The following is a 17,318-nucleotide window of genomic DNA, read 5'->3' as shown; positions in this document are numbered from 1 at the left end:
TAATAAACAAACAGACCCACCTTCTTCCGCGCGCATTACTGGAGAATCAGCCAGCTTCCTGTGTTTCACACTGTGCCACTCAGCAGTCATAGTATCGCACTGTCACACGCAACCGTATGCTAGATAGCGCCAAACTGACAGAGATGGCCCTGCATTTCGGAAATTGATAATAACGATTACGATTGTGTGCGCGTTCAGAGAGCAAGCGAGAGCGAGGCATCCTAAATTCAGATGCGTGGTTGATTGACTGACACCAACGTTTACATGCAGAAGATTATATGTCCCTAATTATCGCGTTAAAAAGAAAGAAAGAAAGAAAGAAAGAAAGAAAGAAAGAAAGAAAGAAAGAAAGAAAGAAAGAAAATACAAAAAAAGAAGCTATTCAACACAACGTGAAGCTTGTAGGCGGTTCGCGGGACAACCAGGTTGTTTCGCAAATTTTAAAATTCCACTATTGCGAAGGACTCATGAATATTAATTAGATGCCAGTCGTCACGTAACTGGAATCTAAGCAATTTATACAAACAACGTCACCAGAATAGAATTAATACTCATGAGCTAGGCCTCGGCCATAGTAGGATTCGTAACTTCACTTGCCGTTCGTTCTGGCTTGAAGAAGCGCTCGATTCCACGATATAAGACCGGAAGTTTTAAACTAAACGCTCAGAGGTACGCTATCAGTAGGATGGGACGCGAGCTTCCTTCAGTTTATCCGGAGAAAGTGACACAATGATTTAACTACTATGAGATACATAATTTTCTTGGTAAGTGAATCTAATATTTGCTTCAGTCGTTTTATAGGACATGTCCGTGAATGTCAGAGAAAGTTTAAAACATTAGTTTGCTTCATGACGCGTTAAAATTGAGACGTGTTTGGACTAGTCGATGGCGATCAACCACCTGGCACTACAGATCTCCTTCGATAATACAATCTGTGGACTTTAGCAGTCTTCATTGAGTTATGTTCCAATGGTGACCATTCCGTTTTCTTTTTTTTTTTTTTTTTTTTTTTTGTTAAAATTATAGTTTTGAAAATTAAAATCCCCAAAGAAAATTTTGTTTAGACCCTATGTCTAAAATGGCATTGAGATGTATTGATTTTCTTCTTATCCTTAACTTTTTTTTTAACAAAATTTTTGAATTGCCACCATTTGAACGTAACACGCAGATTCAGATAACATGATGATTCTCCAGAAGTAATTTTGACCCCCTTGTAATTTTGGATGCTTTTAAAATAGTGGGTTACTTAGTAAATGTTAATCGATGGCATTTAATATTTGAGCTGCCATCACTATACATGTCTTTCTTGAAAAAACAAATGAGAAAAAATTTAAAAAATTGTTGATTTGACACGGAATGACCAATCATATATATACATACTGAAGTACTTAAATAGTGAAGATCATTTCCAAAACATCTTTATACAGAGAAGTATGTGAAAAAAGCAAAACCTTCAACTCTAGTCCGATGCCAGATTAAAGTTTTACACCAGTAGGTGTCAGTATAAAATCCAGGTGTCAGATTATTGACCAGAAAGCCAATCTTTATTGAAACTATTATGTTGCATAGGCTTGTATGATCTTTTTAAATGTTTTTTCTTTCTGTGTGTAGATCTTGTTGTTACTAAACGCCATACGTGCTGCTAAATGTCACTCGGATCTGGCCTGGACTCGAGGATCCATCAAGAACCGATCAAGTCGGGATGTTTCCTGCAAAGAGGGCTTGGAATACGAACACAGTAACATCTGCTGCCTGAACTGCCCTGCTGGTGAATGATGATTTTATTTTGTTTTATTTTTTTAAACCTTTAATTGAATAAATGTTTAATGTGTATTCACATCCGCCGTCTCATCTTTTTCAGGCACATATGTGAAAAAGGCCTGTCTTACCGCTTTAGAGAAAGGAGTTTGCGAACCGTGCGAGTTTGACAAATACACTGAGCATGACAATGGACTGCGGAAGTGTTTATCGTGCACCAAGTGCCGTATAGGTGACGCTGTTATTTGGAACAAATAATATTTGTTGTAAGAGAAAACCTCTAAGGTTTTGTGTGAACCGAATCGATATTATGTTCACACGATGTTTGGCTTCCATTACCTCTGCAGATCAGGAAACCACGGAGAAATGCACAAGTACCCAGGACACACAGTGCAAGTGCAAAGAGGGCTCGTTTTGTTTACCTGACCAGGCGTGTGAGGTGTGCAAGAAATGCAAAAGGTCCGTTCTAAATGTAGCACCTAGGTCCAAAAGTGTCAAGTTGATCAAGCTGGATCACTAGTAGTTCACCAAAACATTAAATTTTGTGAATTTGAGTTTCCGCCATGTTTGATGCGCTCTGCTGTATGCGTGTTTATCGACGTTTTGGTGGGAATAAAAGTTAAATCTGTTAATCAAATAAAGCGAACGTATCTCTTCGGAATTATAACAAGCCTGATTCACATGGATGTCATTTATCACGTTTTTAAAATGTCAAAGACTTTTAAGGAAGAACAGAAATTTCCCAGGTTTCATTAAAAATATCATTTGTGAGTCGATGACTGACACAATATAATAATGATTAATATAATTTATTTTGGTGTTACAACCAGATGCACAAAGGATGAAGATACTGTAAAAAGCTGTACAAGCGTTTCCAACACCGTTTGTACGAAGAGAAGCTCTTCGAACGGCTCTAACTCAGGTAGTAGAAAACTATTCTTAACCCATAGCCCAATGAGCTGTATGCATACTGAGCAAGATGATTACAGATCATGAGCAAATGTAAAGGATATTATTATTATTATTATTGTTCATTGAAGCATCAGTCCCAACTTTTTATTTAGATCTCTGTGTAAAGACCTCACGTAGTGATTACATCCTATTTGTCCCACAGTGACTTTCATTGTTGTTGTGTCATTCTTTGCAATGCTGGCATTCGTTGTGGGTATCGTCTACTGGACAAAGTCAAAACCATGTAAAAAAGCAGGTAGTCACACTTCTTAAAATCTATCCAGTTTTTTTCTTATTTTAGTTGCTTCTTTATTGCTTATCACACGATCTTCTTCAATTACAGTAACATCGAGAAGTCCAAGGGAAATGGTTAAAATCTGTATGGTAGGTCAAGAAAACCCGTGCACATTTGGATATAACTGCGCTGAGCATGCGACTGAGCAGATGTGACGATTCCTGTCCTGCAGGGTGACAGTGAGAAGGTGAAAGAGGAGAGGCAGAATGCCCACAACTCCAAGATGGATGACTCCTCTCCGCTCCAGCCGTTCCTTGAGCAAAACTATGCGGTGGGTACCGACATCCCTGCTTCAGCGGAGACGGAGAAAGACAGGGGACTAGGAGACAGCCTCCCCAACACCGCCAACTCCTCACAAACTAGCCTGGCTGTGTCTGCTGCGCTTAGCGATCTCCAGCTCCATCACACTAACCAGCCTCCAAGCTCCGCCGCTTTGGTGAGAGTTGCTGCTTTCTTTGTCTTAACACCGTTTCTACTTTCGTGACTATCTTTTAAAAAGCTTAATTCTCTGCTCTTAAATCTAAATAATGTGAGGGGACAAGATAACAAAGCTCGCTTTCGTTCAAAGATTTGAAGTATTTCCGCTTTCAGGCTAGAACTTTACCTGCTGTGTTTGTGTCGCAATATTTTCACATTTGTTGAGGAGACAAGCTCCTGTAGATATTATCCTGTAGATACGAAGTCATTTACTTCAGCTCTTTTAAACCAGATGTGTCTTGTAACTCCTGATGCACTTTAGTGAAAAGTCATCCGTGTGCTGGTTTGGGAAAGAGGTGTTGCTTTATTATATAATAAACACTACATGTTGCTTTTGATTTAGAAAACATAAATTATGTGTCTACTGAGCCCAACTGTTATGTTCTCTGTTTTACATTTTTAACTGAATGAGGGATACTGTGCTAAAGTAAGATTTTTATTATTTTTTTTTTTCTATGATGCATATGATACATAGTATTATGTATCAGATATGTATTAATACATAGATATTGGTTGTTTGGTGGACTACAGTTAAAGCATGTTATAAGCTTCATATAAAAAATCTTTGCTCTGTTGGCATGTCGGTGTTTTGAGTGTCGTTTTGGTCAAAAACATCATCAAATCGATCTGAATGTTTAACATAATTTCTCTTAGTCATCTCGACCTGAAGTAATCTGTTGTAACTGTCTCACTATGTCTTTTAAAATGTTCTTCCATCTCTTCTAGGAAAGAGAGTCAATAAGAAGACTTGTTCCTTTAAACGGTAAGGCCATACCCATTTATGTCAATTTTCAAATCAATTTTTGTGAACGATTCCTGCATTGCTGCAGTGTTTTTTACTCTCTCTTTCTCTCACCTTTTCAGGAGAAGAATCACTGAAGAAAAGCTTTGGTTTTTTTGAAGAAATGGATGTCCACTATCACAACAGATTTTTCCGGTTCATTGGACTGAGTGATAATTCAATCAAAAGTGCAGAGTCTCTCTTTCCGGAAGACAGAGTTTACGAACTGTTAAAAATCTGGATGGAAAAGGAGGGACTGAAGGCAGATTTCAACAGTCTTATTGAAGCATTAATCTATTTAGACCAGAAGCTGTCAGCAGAAAATATCATTTCAAAGGCAATTTCTAATCGTTACTTTAAATATGAGGATGAGTGACTGGAAGCACGCACATATTGTCACCACCTTAGTGTCAAAGATATTTTTTTGAGCTTGACTTACCTTATGCAGTATTATTTCCCAATTCTAAAATGCAAAGTTCACTGACAAAATATTTATGTTGGCCGTAAAAGTTTTTTAGATAAGATGCCGCTGTTTACAAATGTACATTAAGTGGGGAAAAAAAAGATTTAAAATTTAAGACTCCTAATATTAAATGTGTGGTCTTACATGTTGAAATGCATTATTTCTCATTTTGTATACAAAATTGAAATGTATTTAATGATCTTGAAAAGTTGTTTACATATGATTATATTGTAAACTAATAAAAGCAATTTGTCTGTATATTTGTTTTTCCTTTTAATGATTCTGATTTGACGTTAACGTTCTAAACATAAGCGCACATATTTCTGTTACTTGAAGGTCAGTCATTCTTGAGACGTGGGACAAAACAGGTCCAGCAAGTGGAGCTGCCATTAGGTTTCAAGATAGTTTAAATGTTATGAGGGATTAATAATGAAATGTATTTAACACCATTATCGTCTTCAATTGAATTTTTTCATCATACAAAAGCTGACACTTACTGTCTATTCACTACATCGCCACAGAGAAGGGTTCAATCATACATATGCTTTCAAATTTATATATGTTTATTTTTTATGAAAAAGACCATATCTTCTAAAAGAAAAGCAACACTTATGACATATTGTCAAAGCAAGGTTAATTTTCATTGGTGTACGCATGTTTCATAAGGTCTCAAGGTTGTGATATTTCGTCAACACCATCAGAAAGTCCTTAAAATGTAATAAAATCAGGCAATATCTGAGGCAGCTGTCACTGACCCCATTGCAGCAGTTAACCTCTGCAGAGTACATCGCTGTCAGGCGGGCTCTGCTATGTTTTGTAGTTTTAGAATATTTTAAATCCTAATGTTAATATTTCCATGATGTCAACACCATCTTCCAATTTCTGAGGAGATTTGAAATATTTAGATAATTTTATTCTCCTGAAGCACATGTTCCATTAGCATCTAGCATCAACAAAACGAAAAACAAAATGGCTGCTACATGAACTCTATTTGTTGTGTGAAAGAAATGGCAAATTTGTCAAGATTTAGTGTCCAAGGTAAAAAGCACATTTTGTTAATAAAAAGAGAAAAGTTGAGAGGTTGCATCAAAGCATAGCTCAGTAGCTTAGTACATATAAGATGCATACATTCAGTTTAATTTGTCTGAATACAATGTTGTATTTTCTTTTCAATTTTGCATCCTGTTTTATCCCACTTCTCAAGAATGATTGAAGTACGTAAAAGTATGTAAAAAAAAAAGTATGTACGAGTATATAAAACTACATTTGAGCCTGCTCGCCACCAGAGGTCACTTCAACTAGAAAATTGGAATAGAGAAGATGAAACACATGAGAGAGAATCGAATTCTCTTTGGTTTCAAACCGCAGCAATGCAGAAGAAAACACCATGATCCTAACCCATGTTAAAATAAACACAAAATGTTTTTTTTTTGTATTTGCTATACTTAACCAACAAAAATAATTCCAAACAAAGTGACAGCACAGTTTTGCATGTCTGGAAAAAAAGGACGGTGTTTTCTGAATCAATCGTAAATGATTCGATTTAATCGCAATGCCAAACTTAATTAGAATTAATATAATTAATTAGAATGAATTTGAAATTAATTCGAATTTAACATTTATAATATCAAAACATGAATTATGCATTTGCAATCGCAATTAAATGCATCATGTCTTGCATTAAATCGTGTGTAAATACATCTAAATGCATCTAAATACATCTAAACTTCGGGGGCAGCTTCTGTCTGATTTCATTTTACACTAATTGGAGATTCATTTTTCAGTTTTATCATAGTAGATACTTGATTTTACTTAAAGCTAACAGGATAATTATAGCGTTAGTTAAATTCATAAACATAAACTAATTATATCCTCTGTTTCCTGTTTGTAGCATGGATCATTCATTGCAATGCATATGTTTAAGAATCCGTTATCTTGAAAAATGATTCGCGCTACTGCTGCCCACTGACTTGGTTGGTTTTAAACCTACATTATTGTCCAACATTATTTGCAACTGGACAAGCCCGCAGCAAAGTTTAATTTCCGTTTAAAGACAGATCTCACGAAATATTTTTGGTATTTTTATGCTAATGTTGTCATTTATGTAGGTGTTTTCTCGAGAAATAATCGACATATAATGCAACAAATACTTCATACTTTAATTAGGTTGTGGTCACTACACTTCCCATGCCACCTTGCGGGTAAACAGGAACTTATCATGTCGGCAAGCAGGGCTGCTTTTCTCAAAAACATAGTAAGTTTGGTCCGTTCTTACAGTTTGTTTTGTCTCCAGCAAGCAAAATCAGGTTATCTTATGTTAACAGTCAGTGTTGTTATTTTAACAGGCAATTTTGAAGTAGTTTGCGCCGGTACTTCGTCTGTTTTTGAGTCTTCGCGCTAGCATTACGTCACAGTTACAAACGACAATAATCATGTAAAACTGCAAAACTTTAAAATAATAAAGCACTCTCTATATTTCTGCATTATAACCGCGGAACTTATTTTTAGAAAAAAAATGTTACATTGTTTCCTTGCGGAGTGGAAGTAAATTGAACAGTTCTCTATTTATATGGTATTTGTAGCATTCAGTGACATAATGTCCAGTTCGTCCTTGTCATTGCTAGAACCCTTTTGCTGTTCCTCGTTTCTTCTATTGTTTGCCATCTGGTCTGTTGGCAGATGAAATCGAAAATCATGATGGGGAATCGTGGAAAGAGGAACTGAGATTAACAAAAAAACCCAAAAACGCTGTCACGAGGCTGTTTGAAATTCGTAAAACTTCTGATTAAGGTACTGTACATTCAGAAGTGCTGCTCTTCTAAAAACGGCTGTTCTGTTAAAAACTAAACCTGAAAATCACTTGATTATTTGATTTTGAGCAATTTCTTTATAAGGTAAGTTAAATATTACAAAATAGCTATGCTGTTCCCTGCGCCTTTGCAATTAACACATGTCTGTTCAAGTTAATTTCTCAAGCTGATGAACGCAAATCTTTTTGTGTGCATTGTTTCTGCAGCACTCACAGGATGAGAGGGATTGTTACATTTTACCTAACCTATCTGCTGTGCCTGGTGTTGGGGGTCAGCTGTGTGGCATTGGTAGCTCACTGGAATTACAGCTATAGAGGTGGATTTGCATGGGATGGCTCAGCCAAACAGTTCAACTGGCACCCGGTCTTCATGGTCACTGGCATGGTGGTGCTTTATGGGAACGGTACGTTTGATTTCAGTATTATGACTTGTGCGTCATGCTGCTGTAGCTGTAAAATGATAACAAGGCATTGCGAAGGTAATTTGTAAACAGAGTGTGCTTTTTAATTGGCCACGATACATTATTAGATAAGTATCATTATATTTGGAGCTTATTTTTTCAGTTTAACAGCCTTCTGACAGTTGTCATCAGTGACCTTTTTTTTTTTTTTTTTTTTTTGTGTTAACCAGCGGCCGTAGTGTACCGTATTCCTCTGACGTGGGGTCACAATAAGCTCCCCTGGAAGCTGTTACATGCTGGGCTTCTGCTCCTTTCTTTCATTCTGTCTGTTATCGGGCTTTGTGCTGTGTTCGAGTACCACAATGCAAACCACACAGCCAACCTCTATTCCCTCCACAGCTGGGTGGGGATTTGTACCGCTGCGCTTTTTGCTGCACAGGTAAGTATCACATTAAAAATCGTCCAAGGAGAGTGTAGTAGTACGGTTGTTTCTGTAAATGATGTTTAACAGTGAATAAACAATGAACTTTGAACATATGGGTATGTTAAATATCACAATATTTGCAACAATTTTTTTCATGTTTCTTTTTCTAGTGGGTAATGGGTTTCACGGCATTTCTTTTACCCTGTACTCCGATGACGGCACGTGCTCTTGTAAAGCCAGCTCATGTTTGGATGGGAGGAATCATCTTGGTACTGGGCATTGTGTCTTGCATCTCAGGGATCAACGAAAAACTCTTTTTTGCACTGTAAGTCATCACACTACATGAACTGAGCGGTATGCATTAGCTATTGCAGTGAAGACCTGAAGAACTTACATTTAACTTCATTATATATAGCTGTTAATCTTCGTGGAGCACTTAGTGCCGTGTTGACTGGTGCTATGATCATTATGCTCTAATAAGTATGTTTTAGGTTTTGAGGTATGAGGTAGAAAGAAGATGGTTTAAAAACACATACTCATAAATGTAGAAGTCGAAGCGGATTTAGTTTAATGTCACGGCAAATGCGTTGTTCTATTGGTTCTTTCCTCAGGAAGGGAAACACCAATGGGACGCTGCCGTATTCCGCATTACCACCAGAGGCAATAACTGCAAATGCACTGGGAGTCATCATTGTTGCATTTGGATTGGTTGTTTTGAAAATCTTATCCAATCAGATATGGCAACGTCCTGAGCCAGGCTATGAAGAGGGAGTTTATCAGGTAAAAGACAAAGGATTTTATGGTATCTTTGTTCTTTGAGGTTGGTGTGCTTAATATTGTGACCAAGCCATGCTAATTGTTTTGATTTAGTACAAACCTCAATGTGTTCATAAATTAGTTGTCAATAAAGTAAGCAAAGAGTGATGTTTTCTGACATTATATTGTTCCTTTGCTCTCATTTCAGCCATTTGGGTATGATGGAAGCTAACAAACCAAAGCTGAAATGACTGAAATCAAAATATTATCTGCACTCTTCGAAGGAATCAAAGTGCCCTGATGTTACAGCAATTCCTATTCCTAATTATACAGAGCGCTGCAGTTTACTGCAAAACTTCTCTTCATTATGTTTGATGTGATTGTGCTGCTGCCGATGTTGATGTTGTAAAGCATAAGCCAAATTATCAGATGTAAAATCACTGATTGATTGTCAGTGGTTTGTGCTTATTTATTATCGGAGAAGACTTCTTTAGCAAATGTTTAAAATCATTACATTAAACACGCTGTTTGCCTCTGTGGATGAAGTCAGACGAAGGTATTGCCTCTTTGTTTGTTAAACCGGTTCAAACCGGCTGGGAAGGGCATTCAAGCCACGCGTCGTCATCAGCGGATAACCAATAGAAATCGACGGCGCCTCGCACCAATCAAAACCTTCGACTGAGGTGCATGGAATTTACATATCTTTGCTCTCAAGTACAGTCATCCTTTGATTTGTGGATGTATGCGCATAAGACACAAATGTTATGCAAATCCGCACCGAATAAGGTCTCAAAAGCAATGTAATTAAAGCATTGAGAAAAACGTGCGTTGAAGTATGGTCACAAAGGACCATACTTCAACATAAGACATAAGCAGGACTGTCCTAATTACTGTAATACCACACGAAAACCACAACATAAAGAATAGCGCACTTCATATGTATATTTTCGGTCTATTTTATTAAATTTGATAAAATTTATTATTATTTTATCAAAGATCTATAAAAGAAAACGACGCTCAACAGACATGTTTCATCACTTGTTTTGCATTATTACATTAGCCCCACCCTCAGCGGGGTTTTGGTAAGCATGGTTTCCACTAGGTCCGCTTGAAGGATATAGATGTCACTCTTCCACAAGAGCCTTCCCAGTTTGGTTCTATTCGCGTGTCAGAGTTTTCCGTTCGCTATCATGTCTGGTCGAGGAAAAGGCGGGAAGGGGCTTGGGAAAGGTGGCGCAAAGCGTCACCGCAAAGTTTTGAGAGATAACATCCAAGGAATCACGAAGCCTGCTATTCGTCGTTTAGCGCGTCGTGGTGGCGTCAAGCGTATTTCTGGCCTGATCTATGAAGAGACGCGAGGTGTACTAAAAGTGTTTCTTGAAAACGTTATTCGTGACGCCGTGACCTACACCGAGCACGCCAAGCGCAAGACTGTGACCGCTATGGACGTAGTTTACGCTCTGAAGCGTCAAGGCCGCACGCTGTATGGTTTTGGCGGTTAAATTTCACCCGGACCAGATTTTCAAAAAACAAAGGCTCTTTTAAGAGCCGCCCAAACGTTCAATTAAAAGAGAAAATTAATGTTTATTAATACAACTTTTATTTATTTATTTTCCTTTGTACGGCATGTTCCCCACAACGTCGTGTTTTAATTAATTGTTAAAATAGGACAAAAAAAGCAACTTGTTTATGATCAGTCATTATTACAGTAATTGTTTTAAGAACAAACTTTTGATTGTTCGTGAATGAACTGATGATTAAATGCAAATGGTAAAACTTTTTGATATTTTCATATCTACTCGTAAATGTACATGTACATCACTTATCCTATTAAATAGTATTATTATTATTATATCAAATGCCTTTATTAGTACATAATGCACGAAAATGTCCTTGAACATAAGCAGTAAGGCACTATAAATCGTGCCTTATGTTAATATTTATGGCTAAAGGAGGTTGTCAGACACACACAATCTCAAGTGACTTGTTTTTGTTAAAAAAATAAAAAAACGATCGCACCATAACTTGAATAAAATTATTAAGGAGTCTCTGCGTTCTAAAACATTGCCTAATATAAATCGTGCCGTTCCTATCTGTGCTTATCGGGTTATATTGCCTGTCACGTTACGTTTTACAGCATGACAGCGGATTGTTATTTTGTTGCGTAACAATGTGTTGTAATGTCAGGGACTTGATCTTCAAGCGAAGGAACTGCGCTTAATAAATTAGCCAAGTTAAACGGTTTAATACAGCCACGAGTTCCAACGACAATTAAGCACAAGAGTCGTTTACTTTAGATAATTAACATTTCAATGCAAGTTGTAATTAAGAGGCTTGCTAAACGTAGCCATGGCTTAAATGACGTTTAGCCACAACACACACACCACATAGATAGCCCTAATGGAAAAATTAATACGTTTTCATTAAAACATTTTATTAGGCTAACTCACTAAGTGCCATTCTTTCTTAAGCAGACATAACAGAAAGCACCAAAAATCATCGTTGGCATACGAACGAGTGGACGTTATCCCCCAAGGAACATCACTTTTCTTTTCTTTTTTGTACGACAAATTAACTTTTTTGTAGCCTTTTGTGCCCTTTGCTTGAAATTTCGCACTAATGAATTGCGCCGAGATGCTTTCAGCCCGATCAGATACCGAAGCAGCATAACTACATGCAAAACGATAACGCGAAAAAATCTTCAAATCTCGTTTAAAAAGAGCGACGATTCTACCACAGTAATTGATCGGATGTTTTATACGTGTGTGTGTGTGTGTGTGTGTGTGTGTGTGTGTGTGTGTGTGTGTGTGTGTGTGACAGATGAAAGCAACAGTTTTATTGTTTAATGTCAAACAACATCTCAGTACACAGATGGCGTGCAGCAGTGTAGTAGTTCCCCGCTGGACAATGAAGGAATGCAGAGAAAATCCTCGACGTTATTAAACCTGTTCGGATAAAAAAAGTGGCTAAGTGGCCTTTTTTACAATCACTAAATATAATCATAAGACTAGTTGGGTGTCTGAAAGCATTACAATGTTGACAAAACGACCATAAATGTATTAACACAACATTACACGTTAAGATAGCTTCCCTTCTGTTGGCGCTCCTCGACTGAGGAGAACGCTTTCTCTTTAGACAGCACAAGAACCCGTTTTATTACTTTATCGGGCAACGCGTTTAAATGTGAAATGTCGTAAAACTCGCTTATATATAAGTTACTCGAATCGTGTGCTGGATGTACAGATATGATTATTAATAGATCATTGTCAAAAGAATCGCCGTGAGATTAGGGGAGGCTGAAATGGCGACAGCGCTGATCTGTGTTACCTTCACTAAAGAAAAACGCTTCAGGTTTTTATTCCGTGGGCTTTCTTAGTCTAAAAGCACAGCGAATCTGTAGAATAGGGTCTTCTCTATGCAAAGTGTCCATCCGTTTAGTGGTGCTTTTCGAATTTTAATGTATAATCTACAAAAGAAGAGAGGAAGTGCGATATTTCCCGCTGCGACTCGCACTAAATTTGGACGCGTTTTTATTATTGTACAATAAACCAAGCGATGTTTTGCACAAAACACGAGCTGCCCGCAAAGAGGAAAGACTCAGCTATCGGAACGTGGTTTAAAGTCGGCGATCCATCGCTCTTTATCGCGGAAAACCTTGTGTTTTTCAAGATCAGAAAACACATCTACGAACGACTCTGTCCTGTTGAGAGCGTCGGTTGAGGCGGTTGAGTCTATATGGTTCTCATCTCCCGTTTAAATCCCGCCCTCAGCTGTTGGATGTAAACATTGTTTGTTTGACAGCTCTGTACTACGTGACATCGGCTCCAAGTTTACCGAAACTATGGCAGAAACAGCTCCTGCTCCCGCGGCTGCTCCAGCTAAAGCCCCGAAGAAGAAGGCAGCAAAGGCGAAAAAGCCTGGACCGAGCGTGTCCGACCTTATCGTGAAGGCGGTCGCCGCTTCCAACGAGCGCAAAGGAGTTTCCCTGGCGGCTCTGAAGAAGGCTTTGGCAGGTGGTGGATATGACGTTGAGAAAAACAACTCTCGCGTCAAGATCGCTTTGAAATCTCTGGTGAAAAAGGGGGCGCTTGTTCAAACTAAAGGCACCGGGGCGTCCGGATCTTTCAAGGTGAGCAAGAAACCGGCCGCTAAGAAGCCCGTCAAGAAAGTTGTGGCGAAACCCAAGAAGCCAGCCGTGAAGAAGGCAGCGGCCAAGGCGGCGAAGCCCAAGAAGGCGGCAGTGAAGAAGCCTGCCCCGAAGAAGTCTCCCAAGAAAGTCAAGAAAGCAGCTGCGCCCAAGAAAGCCGCCAAAAGCCCAAAGAAAGTGAAGAAGCCGGCTGTGAAGAAAGTTGCAAAGAGCCCCAAGAAGGTCAAAGCAGTGAAGCCTAAAGCCGCGAAGCCCAAGGCTGCCAAAGCGAAGAAGACGGCCGCTAAGAAGAAGTAAACTGCCAGACTTCGCTCCATAAACCAAAGGCTCTTGTAAGAGCCACCCCATCTTCACAGAAGTGCAAATGTTCCTATTGCATGTAAGAAGGCTAATGCCTTTTTAATAGACTGAGAAAATGTTTTTTTTTTTTTTTTGGGTGGGATGTGACACTTTTTGAGCTGTCTTCTTGTAGAGTCTTACTGCTTCTATCACCAGCACGAACGAGCAGCGCAGATATCGCCGCAAAAGACCTTTATCAAGATCGGTTTGTATAAACACTTGACAGTCTCTACCTCTAACCTGGTGCACAAAGCCGATTACTTGGTGTAGATTTTCAATCCTTCGCAGATTATACAGAAGAGTCCGCTGGTTGGAAAGTGTCCAAATGTGCATATGCTAACGTATAGTTTGTTTGAAGTTTATCGTGTGAGAGCGTGCGTGACTAAACGGGATGAGTGTCTTTTATGTCGCTATGATTCAGGTTATATTTATATTTTGTATTGGATTATACCAGACTGTAAATACAGCAATACAGAACGAACATTTAATTTATTCATTGTTAATGGTTTGGTGAATGTTGCTACCAAAGGCAATATACATTCCATCAAATGTTCTTGTTTTTTTGTATACTATTGTTCTGAACATTTACTCATAAACCTATATTTTGTCCAAAACCTGTTTTAGTACAAAACTGCCAATAAAAAAAAAAATAAACATGATGACAGAAGATGAGTGCTCATTTGTCATTCAATATTTTGAGTTGACCTTTGTGTGTGTGTGTGTGTGTGTCAACTTTAAGATTTTAGTTTACAATTCTAATGAAGGAACCATAACGCTGCTTAAAAAAGCTTAAGATAAAGTATTGCAAGACAACAGCTTCCATAAAGTGTTTTGTTTCAATTATCCTTTAATGCATCTTTCCGGTATCACTAGCATTATATTTAATAATTTCCCAACGTCCGACAGAGCAGATGTGAACAAATCCATTCAATGAACAAGTTTTTTTTTTTTTTTTTTTTTTTTTTTTTTTTTCAAACAAATAGTGACTGTTATGACAAACCGGTAAGTAAAGATTGTCAGAATAATTGCGTGAAATCTCTTGATCTCATATTTTCATTTGATCTCACATGCCATGCTCAGAAATTTAAGGGGGAAACAAATAAAAAAACACCCGTCAGTCTGTCAGGGAACGTTCCCTTTAGGACTGAGGACATTTCAAAGTCAGGTGTTACTTATTATTACCTTCAGTCAAATCTTCAAGCTATGATTATTATTTCCTCAATTAACACATTTAACCGAAAACGACCGAGCGTTCATATTCAGGCAGAAATAAGTTGATACTGCATCATGAGATATATGTAAAGCTCTTAATAGAGTCTCTCTATAGATACCTCACATTGAGTGACCTTTTGAATGATTCATGAGTAGATAAGTGTAGAAACAGCACTCAAAAACAGTTGTCTAAGCCGGTTCAATTACTCATAGTCTTACTCAGTCTGTTTAATACATAAATACGTCATTATTTTAAAAACACACTGCACATGAACAGATTACAATATTCCAGAGATGCTAGGAGATCCGATTTCATTGTGAGCCACACGTTCAAGAGAAGCAAACTCATCTTCTTTTGTAAAAGGTAGTATTTTATCCAGCGATAGATCTGTTTCTCCACGACCGAGCGCAGGAGGCCTTTCCCCGTATACAAAGTTGCATTCAGCCTCGTAAGGGACTTCTGCCATCTGTGACACTGTATCGAAGCGCACATCTTTATCGCTTTCCTCCCTGACGGCGTGCGGATGCAGACAGGGGTGACCGAAGAGGTGGGCGTCCCGAAGGTTTGTGGAGTCGCGATGGTAAGACACCAGCTCGTTGCTGAAGTCAACCGTTTGAACCGTGTTCCGAGAGCACAGCTTCCCGCATCCCAAGAGGCTGGAGAACGCTTTGCGGAATTCTGCATTAAATGCATAAACTACAGGATTCAAGGTAGAGTTCGCCCACCCGCACCACACAAACACGTCGAAAGTGGTCTTGTTGACGCATGGGATCTGCCCGGCGTTGTGGAGGCCGGGGTCACAGAACGGCACCATGCAGTTGAGAATGAAGAACGGGAGCCAACAGCAGACGAACACGCCCATGATCATCGACAAGGTCTTCAAGACTTTGGTTTCCCTCTTAAACGAGCTTTTTAACTTCTCTTCGGGAGCTTTGCTGCAGCTCTGGCAGGACTGAACATGCTTAATGGTGCACTCCTGCATCGATATCCTTCGGATCTGCTTTTGCGCTATGAGGAAGATGCGAGTGTAAGTGACAATCATTATGGAGACGGGGATGTAGAAGCTGATCAGAGACGAAGTGATGGCGTAAGTGCGGTTTAAACTGGCATCGCATTTCTCAGCCATCTCTCCCAGGTCTTCTTTATGGCGGAGACTCTTATGCCAGCTCAGCTGCACAGGAATGAATGAGATCAGAACAGAGAGCACCCATGCCACTCCGATCATGACAAATGCCACTGTTCTTGTCATTTTCTGCTCGTAGCTCAGTGGGATAGCAATAGCCCAGTAACGATCCACGCTTATGATGCACAGGTTAAGAATGGAGGCAGTGGAGCACATGATGTCAAAGGCTATCCATACTTCACAGAAACCGCCGAACGGCCAGAAGCCCACAATCTCGGCAGCTGCCTTCCATGGCATTACAAGAGAGGCTACTAAGAGATCTGATACCGCCAAAGACACTACAAACACATACGCCACTTTGGAGCGCAGATGACGGAACCGTACCACCGCGGTGCACACCAGAGCATTCCCCAGAAAGGTGGAGAGCACAAAAAGGAAAAGCAGACAAGCAGTCGTGGAGCGAGTTATTAGCTCTGAGACATAACCTTCAGTTTGGTTTACCATCTTCCGGGATGTCCCTATTACCCTGGCTGCAACCTGAAAAATGAAGTCTTTTGATCAAGCATCCGTTCTTCGGGGCACATTTGCAGAGAGTTTAATATCCCAAGACTTCAGGAATTCGTCCATTAATAAGAGAGTTGCCTGGAATTGAACATTTCTCAAATAACCTTCCCTCCTTCCTTCAACCAGAGAAGTGCGGGAGGATACAGTGCAGAGGGTGAGACTAATGATCTTGGAAGTAGGACTAGGGGGAGGAGCCTAAGAAAATATGGGAGAGAGGGAGACTGTGACTGCTGTCATGTAGCCTATATTATGGGATATTATTATTATTTATGATATATATTGTTTTCGATCATCATCCTTTTAGAAACCATTCGTGTTTATTATTTAACAAATAAGGCAAGTGGAAAATCGTGTTTTTCAAGACACATCTGCTGCCCGACCAGTGATGTCTAATTAATAATTAGCATTTAAGGATTAATTTACTGTTCTGTTCACTTAACACCTTTATCCACAAGATGGCGGTATACATACATTAATATCCCACAAGAGAACAGGAGGGCCGTTCTGGTGATGAGAAATCTGACTCAACTCGTCGAAACGATTCTTTTGAACTCATCGTTTAAAAAATCTGTTACGTTCAGCTGTTGTTTTACGTCATTGCGTAATTACGTCATTGCGTGCTCCCTCTTCAACTTTTACTTATTCAGATCAGTTTACAGCCACGATTCAGTTCGTGGAATCTAAAATAATTTGCACTGGCAATAATTTGCACGTTTGTTTGCCGAAATATGTTTCGTATGTGAGCAAAAACGGTTATACTATATTTCTGCAGCTATATCAGAGCGATGTTTTTATGGCAGATATATTAATTGATGGG

General features: G+C 39.0%; 5 protein-coding genes across 7 annotated transcripts; 4 read left to right on the top strand and 1 right to left on the bottom strand.

Moving 5' to 3' along the window:
- Positions 1 to 377: 377 nt before the first annotated feature.
- hdr (hematopoietic death receptor) lies at positions 378 to 4,983 on the top strand. Of its 2 annotated transcripts, none has more exons than XM_043239838.1 (10): positions 378 to 764; positions 1,612 to 1,768; positions 1,862 to 1,990; positions 2,106 to 2,217; positions 2,589 to 2,680; positions 2,873 to 2,965; positions 3,053 to 3,093; positions 3,177 to 3,440; positions 4,208 to 4,244; positions 4,346 to 4,983. In XM_043239838.1, exons 1-10 carry the CDS (start codon positions 744 to 746, stop codon positions 4,636 to 4,638), a joined length of 1,239 nt encoding a protein of 412 aa, XP_043095773.1. In that variant the 5' UTR covers positions 378 to 743; the 3' UTR covers positions 4,639 to 4,983. The 2 variants fall into 2 exon arrangements, with proteins under 2 accessions (XP_043095773.1, XP_043095774.1); XM_043239839.1 differs by having other exon boundaries at positions 380 to 764; positions 3,177 to 3,275.
- Positions 4,984 to 6,890: 1,907 nt separating this feature from the next.
- Positions 6,891 to 9,670, top strand: LOC122345250 (lysosomal membrane ascorbate-dependent ferrireductase CYB561A3). 2 transcript variants are annotated; one of them, XM_043239201.1, is made up of 7 exons: positions 6,891 to 6,979; positions 7,405 to 7,515; positions 7,742 to 7,938; positions 8,166 to 8,374; positions 8,530 to 8,684; positions 8,971 to 9,139; positions 9,324 to 9,670. In XM_043239201.1, the coding sequence occupies exons 3-7, from the start codon at positions 7,752 to 7,754 to the stop codon at positions 9,345 to 9,347; spliced, it is 744 nt and encodes a 247-aa protein (XP_043095136.1). In that variant the 5' UTR covers positions 6,891 to 6,979; positions 7,405 to 7,515; positions 7,742 to 7,751; the 3' UTR covers positions 9,348 to 9,670. The 2 variants fall into 2 exon arrangements, with proteins under 2 accessions (XP_043095136.1, XP_043095135.1); XM_043239200.1 differs by having other exon boundaries at positions 7,405 to 7,619.
- A 582-nt stretch (positions 9,671 to 10,252) lies between these two features.
- Positions 10,253 to 10,706, top strand: zgc:153409. Its single transcript, XM_043239204.1, has one exon. It carries the CDS (start codon positions 10,306 to 10,308, stop codon positions 10,615 to 10,617), a length of 312 nt encoding a protein of 103 aa, XP_043095139.1. The 5' UTR covers positions 10,253 to 10,305; the 3' UTR covers positions 10,618 to 10,706.
- A 2,182-nt stretch (positions 10,707 to 12,888) lies between these two features.
- Positions 12,889 to 14,260, top strand: LOC122345251 (histone H1). Its single transcript, XM_043239202.1, has one exon. It carries the CDS (start codon positions 12,957 to 12,959, stop codon positions 13,557 to 13,559), a length of 603 nt encoding a protein of 200 aa, XP_043095137.1. The 5' UTR covers positions 12,889 to 12,956; the 3' UTR covers positions 13,560 to 14,260.
- Positions 14,261 to 14,552: 292 nt separating this feature from the next.
- Positions 14,553 to 16,572, bottom strand: drd7 (dopamine receptor D7). Its single transcript, XM_043239199.1, has one exon. The coding sequence runs from the start codon at positions 16,439 to 16,441 to the stop codon at positions 15,092 to 15,094; it is 1,350 nt and encodes a 449-aa protein (XP_043095134.1). The 5' UTR covers positions 16,442 to 16,572; the 3' UTR covers positions 14,553 to 15,091.
- Positions 16,573 to 17,318: the final 746 nt, after the last annotated feature.

Source organism: Puntigrus tetrazona, chromosome 5 (assembly GCF_018831695.1).
Source record: "Puntigrus tetrazona isolate hp1 chromosome 5, ASM1883169v1, whole genome shotgun sequence".
In the NCBI taxonomy this organism is placed as follows: Eukaryota; Metazoa; Chordata; class Actinopteri; order Cypriniformes; family Cyprinidae; genus Puntigrus; species Puntigrus tetrazona.
The sequence above is the reverse complement of the archived record's forward strand: the minus strand, read 5'-3'. Positions and strand labels throughout refer to the sequence as shown.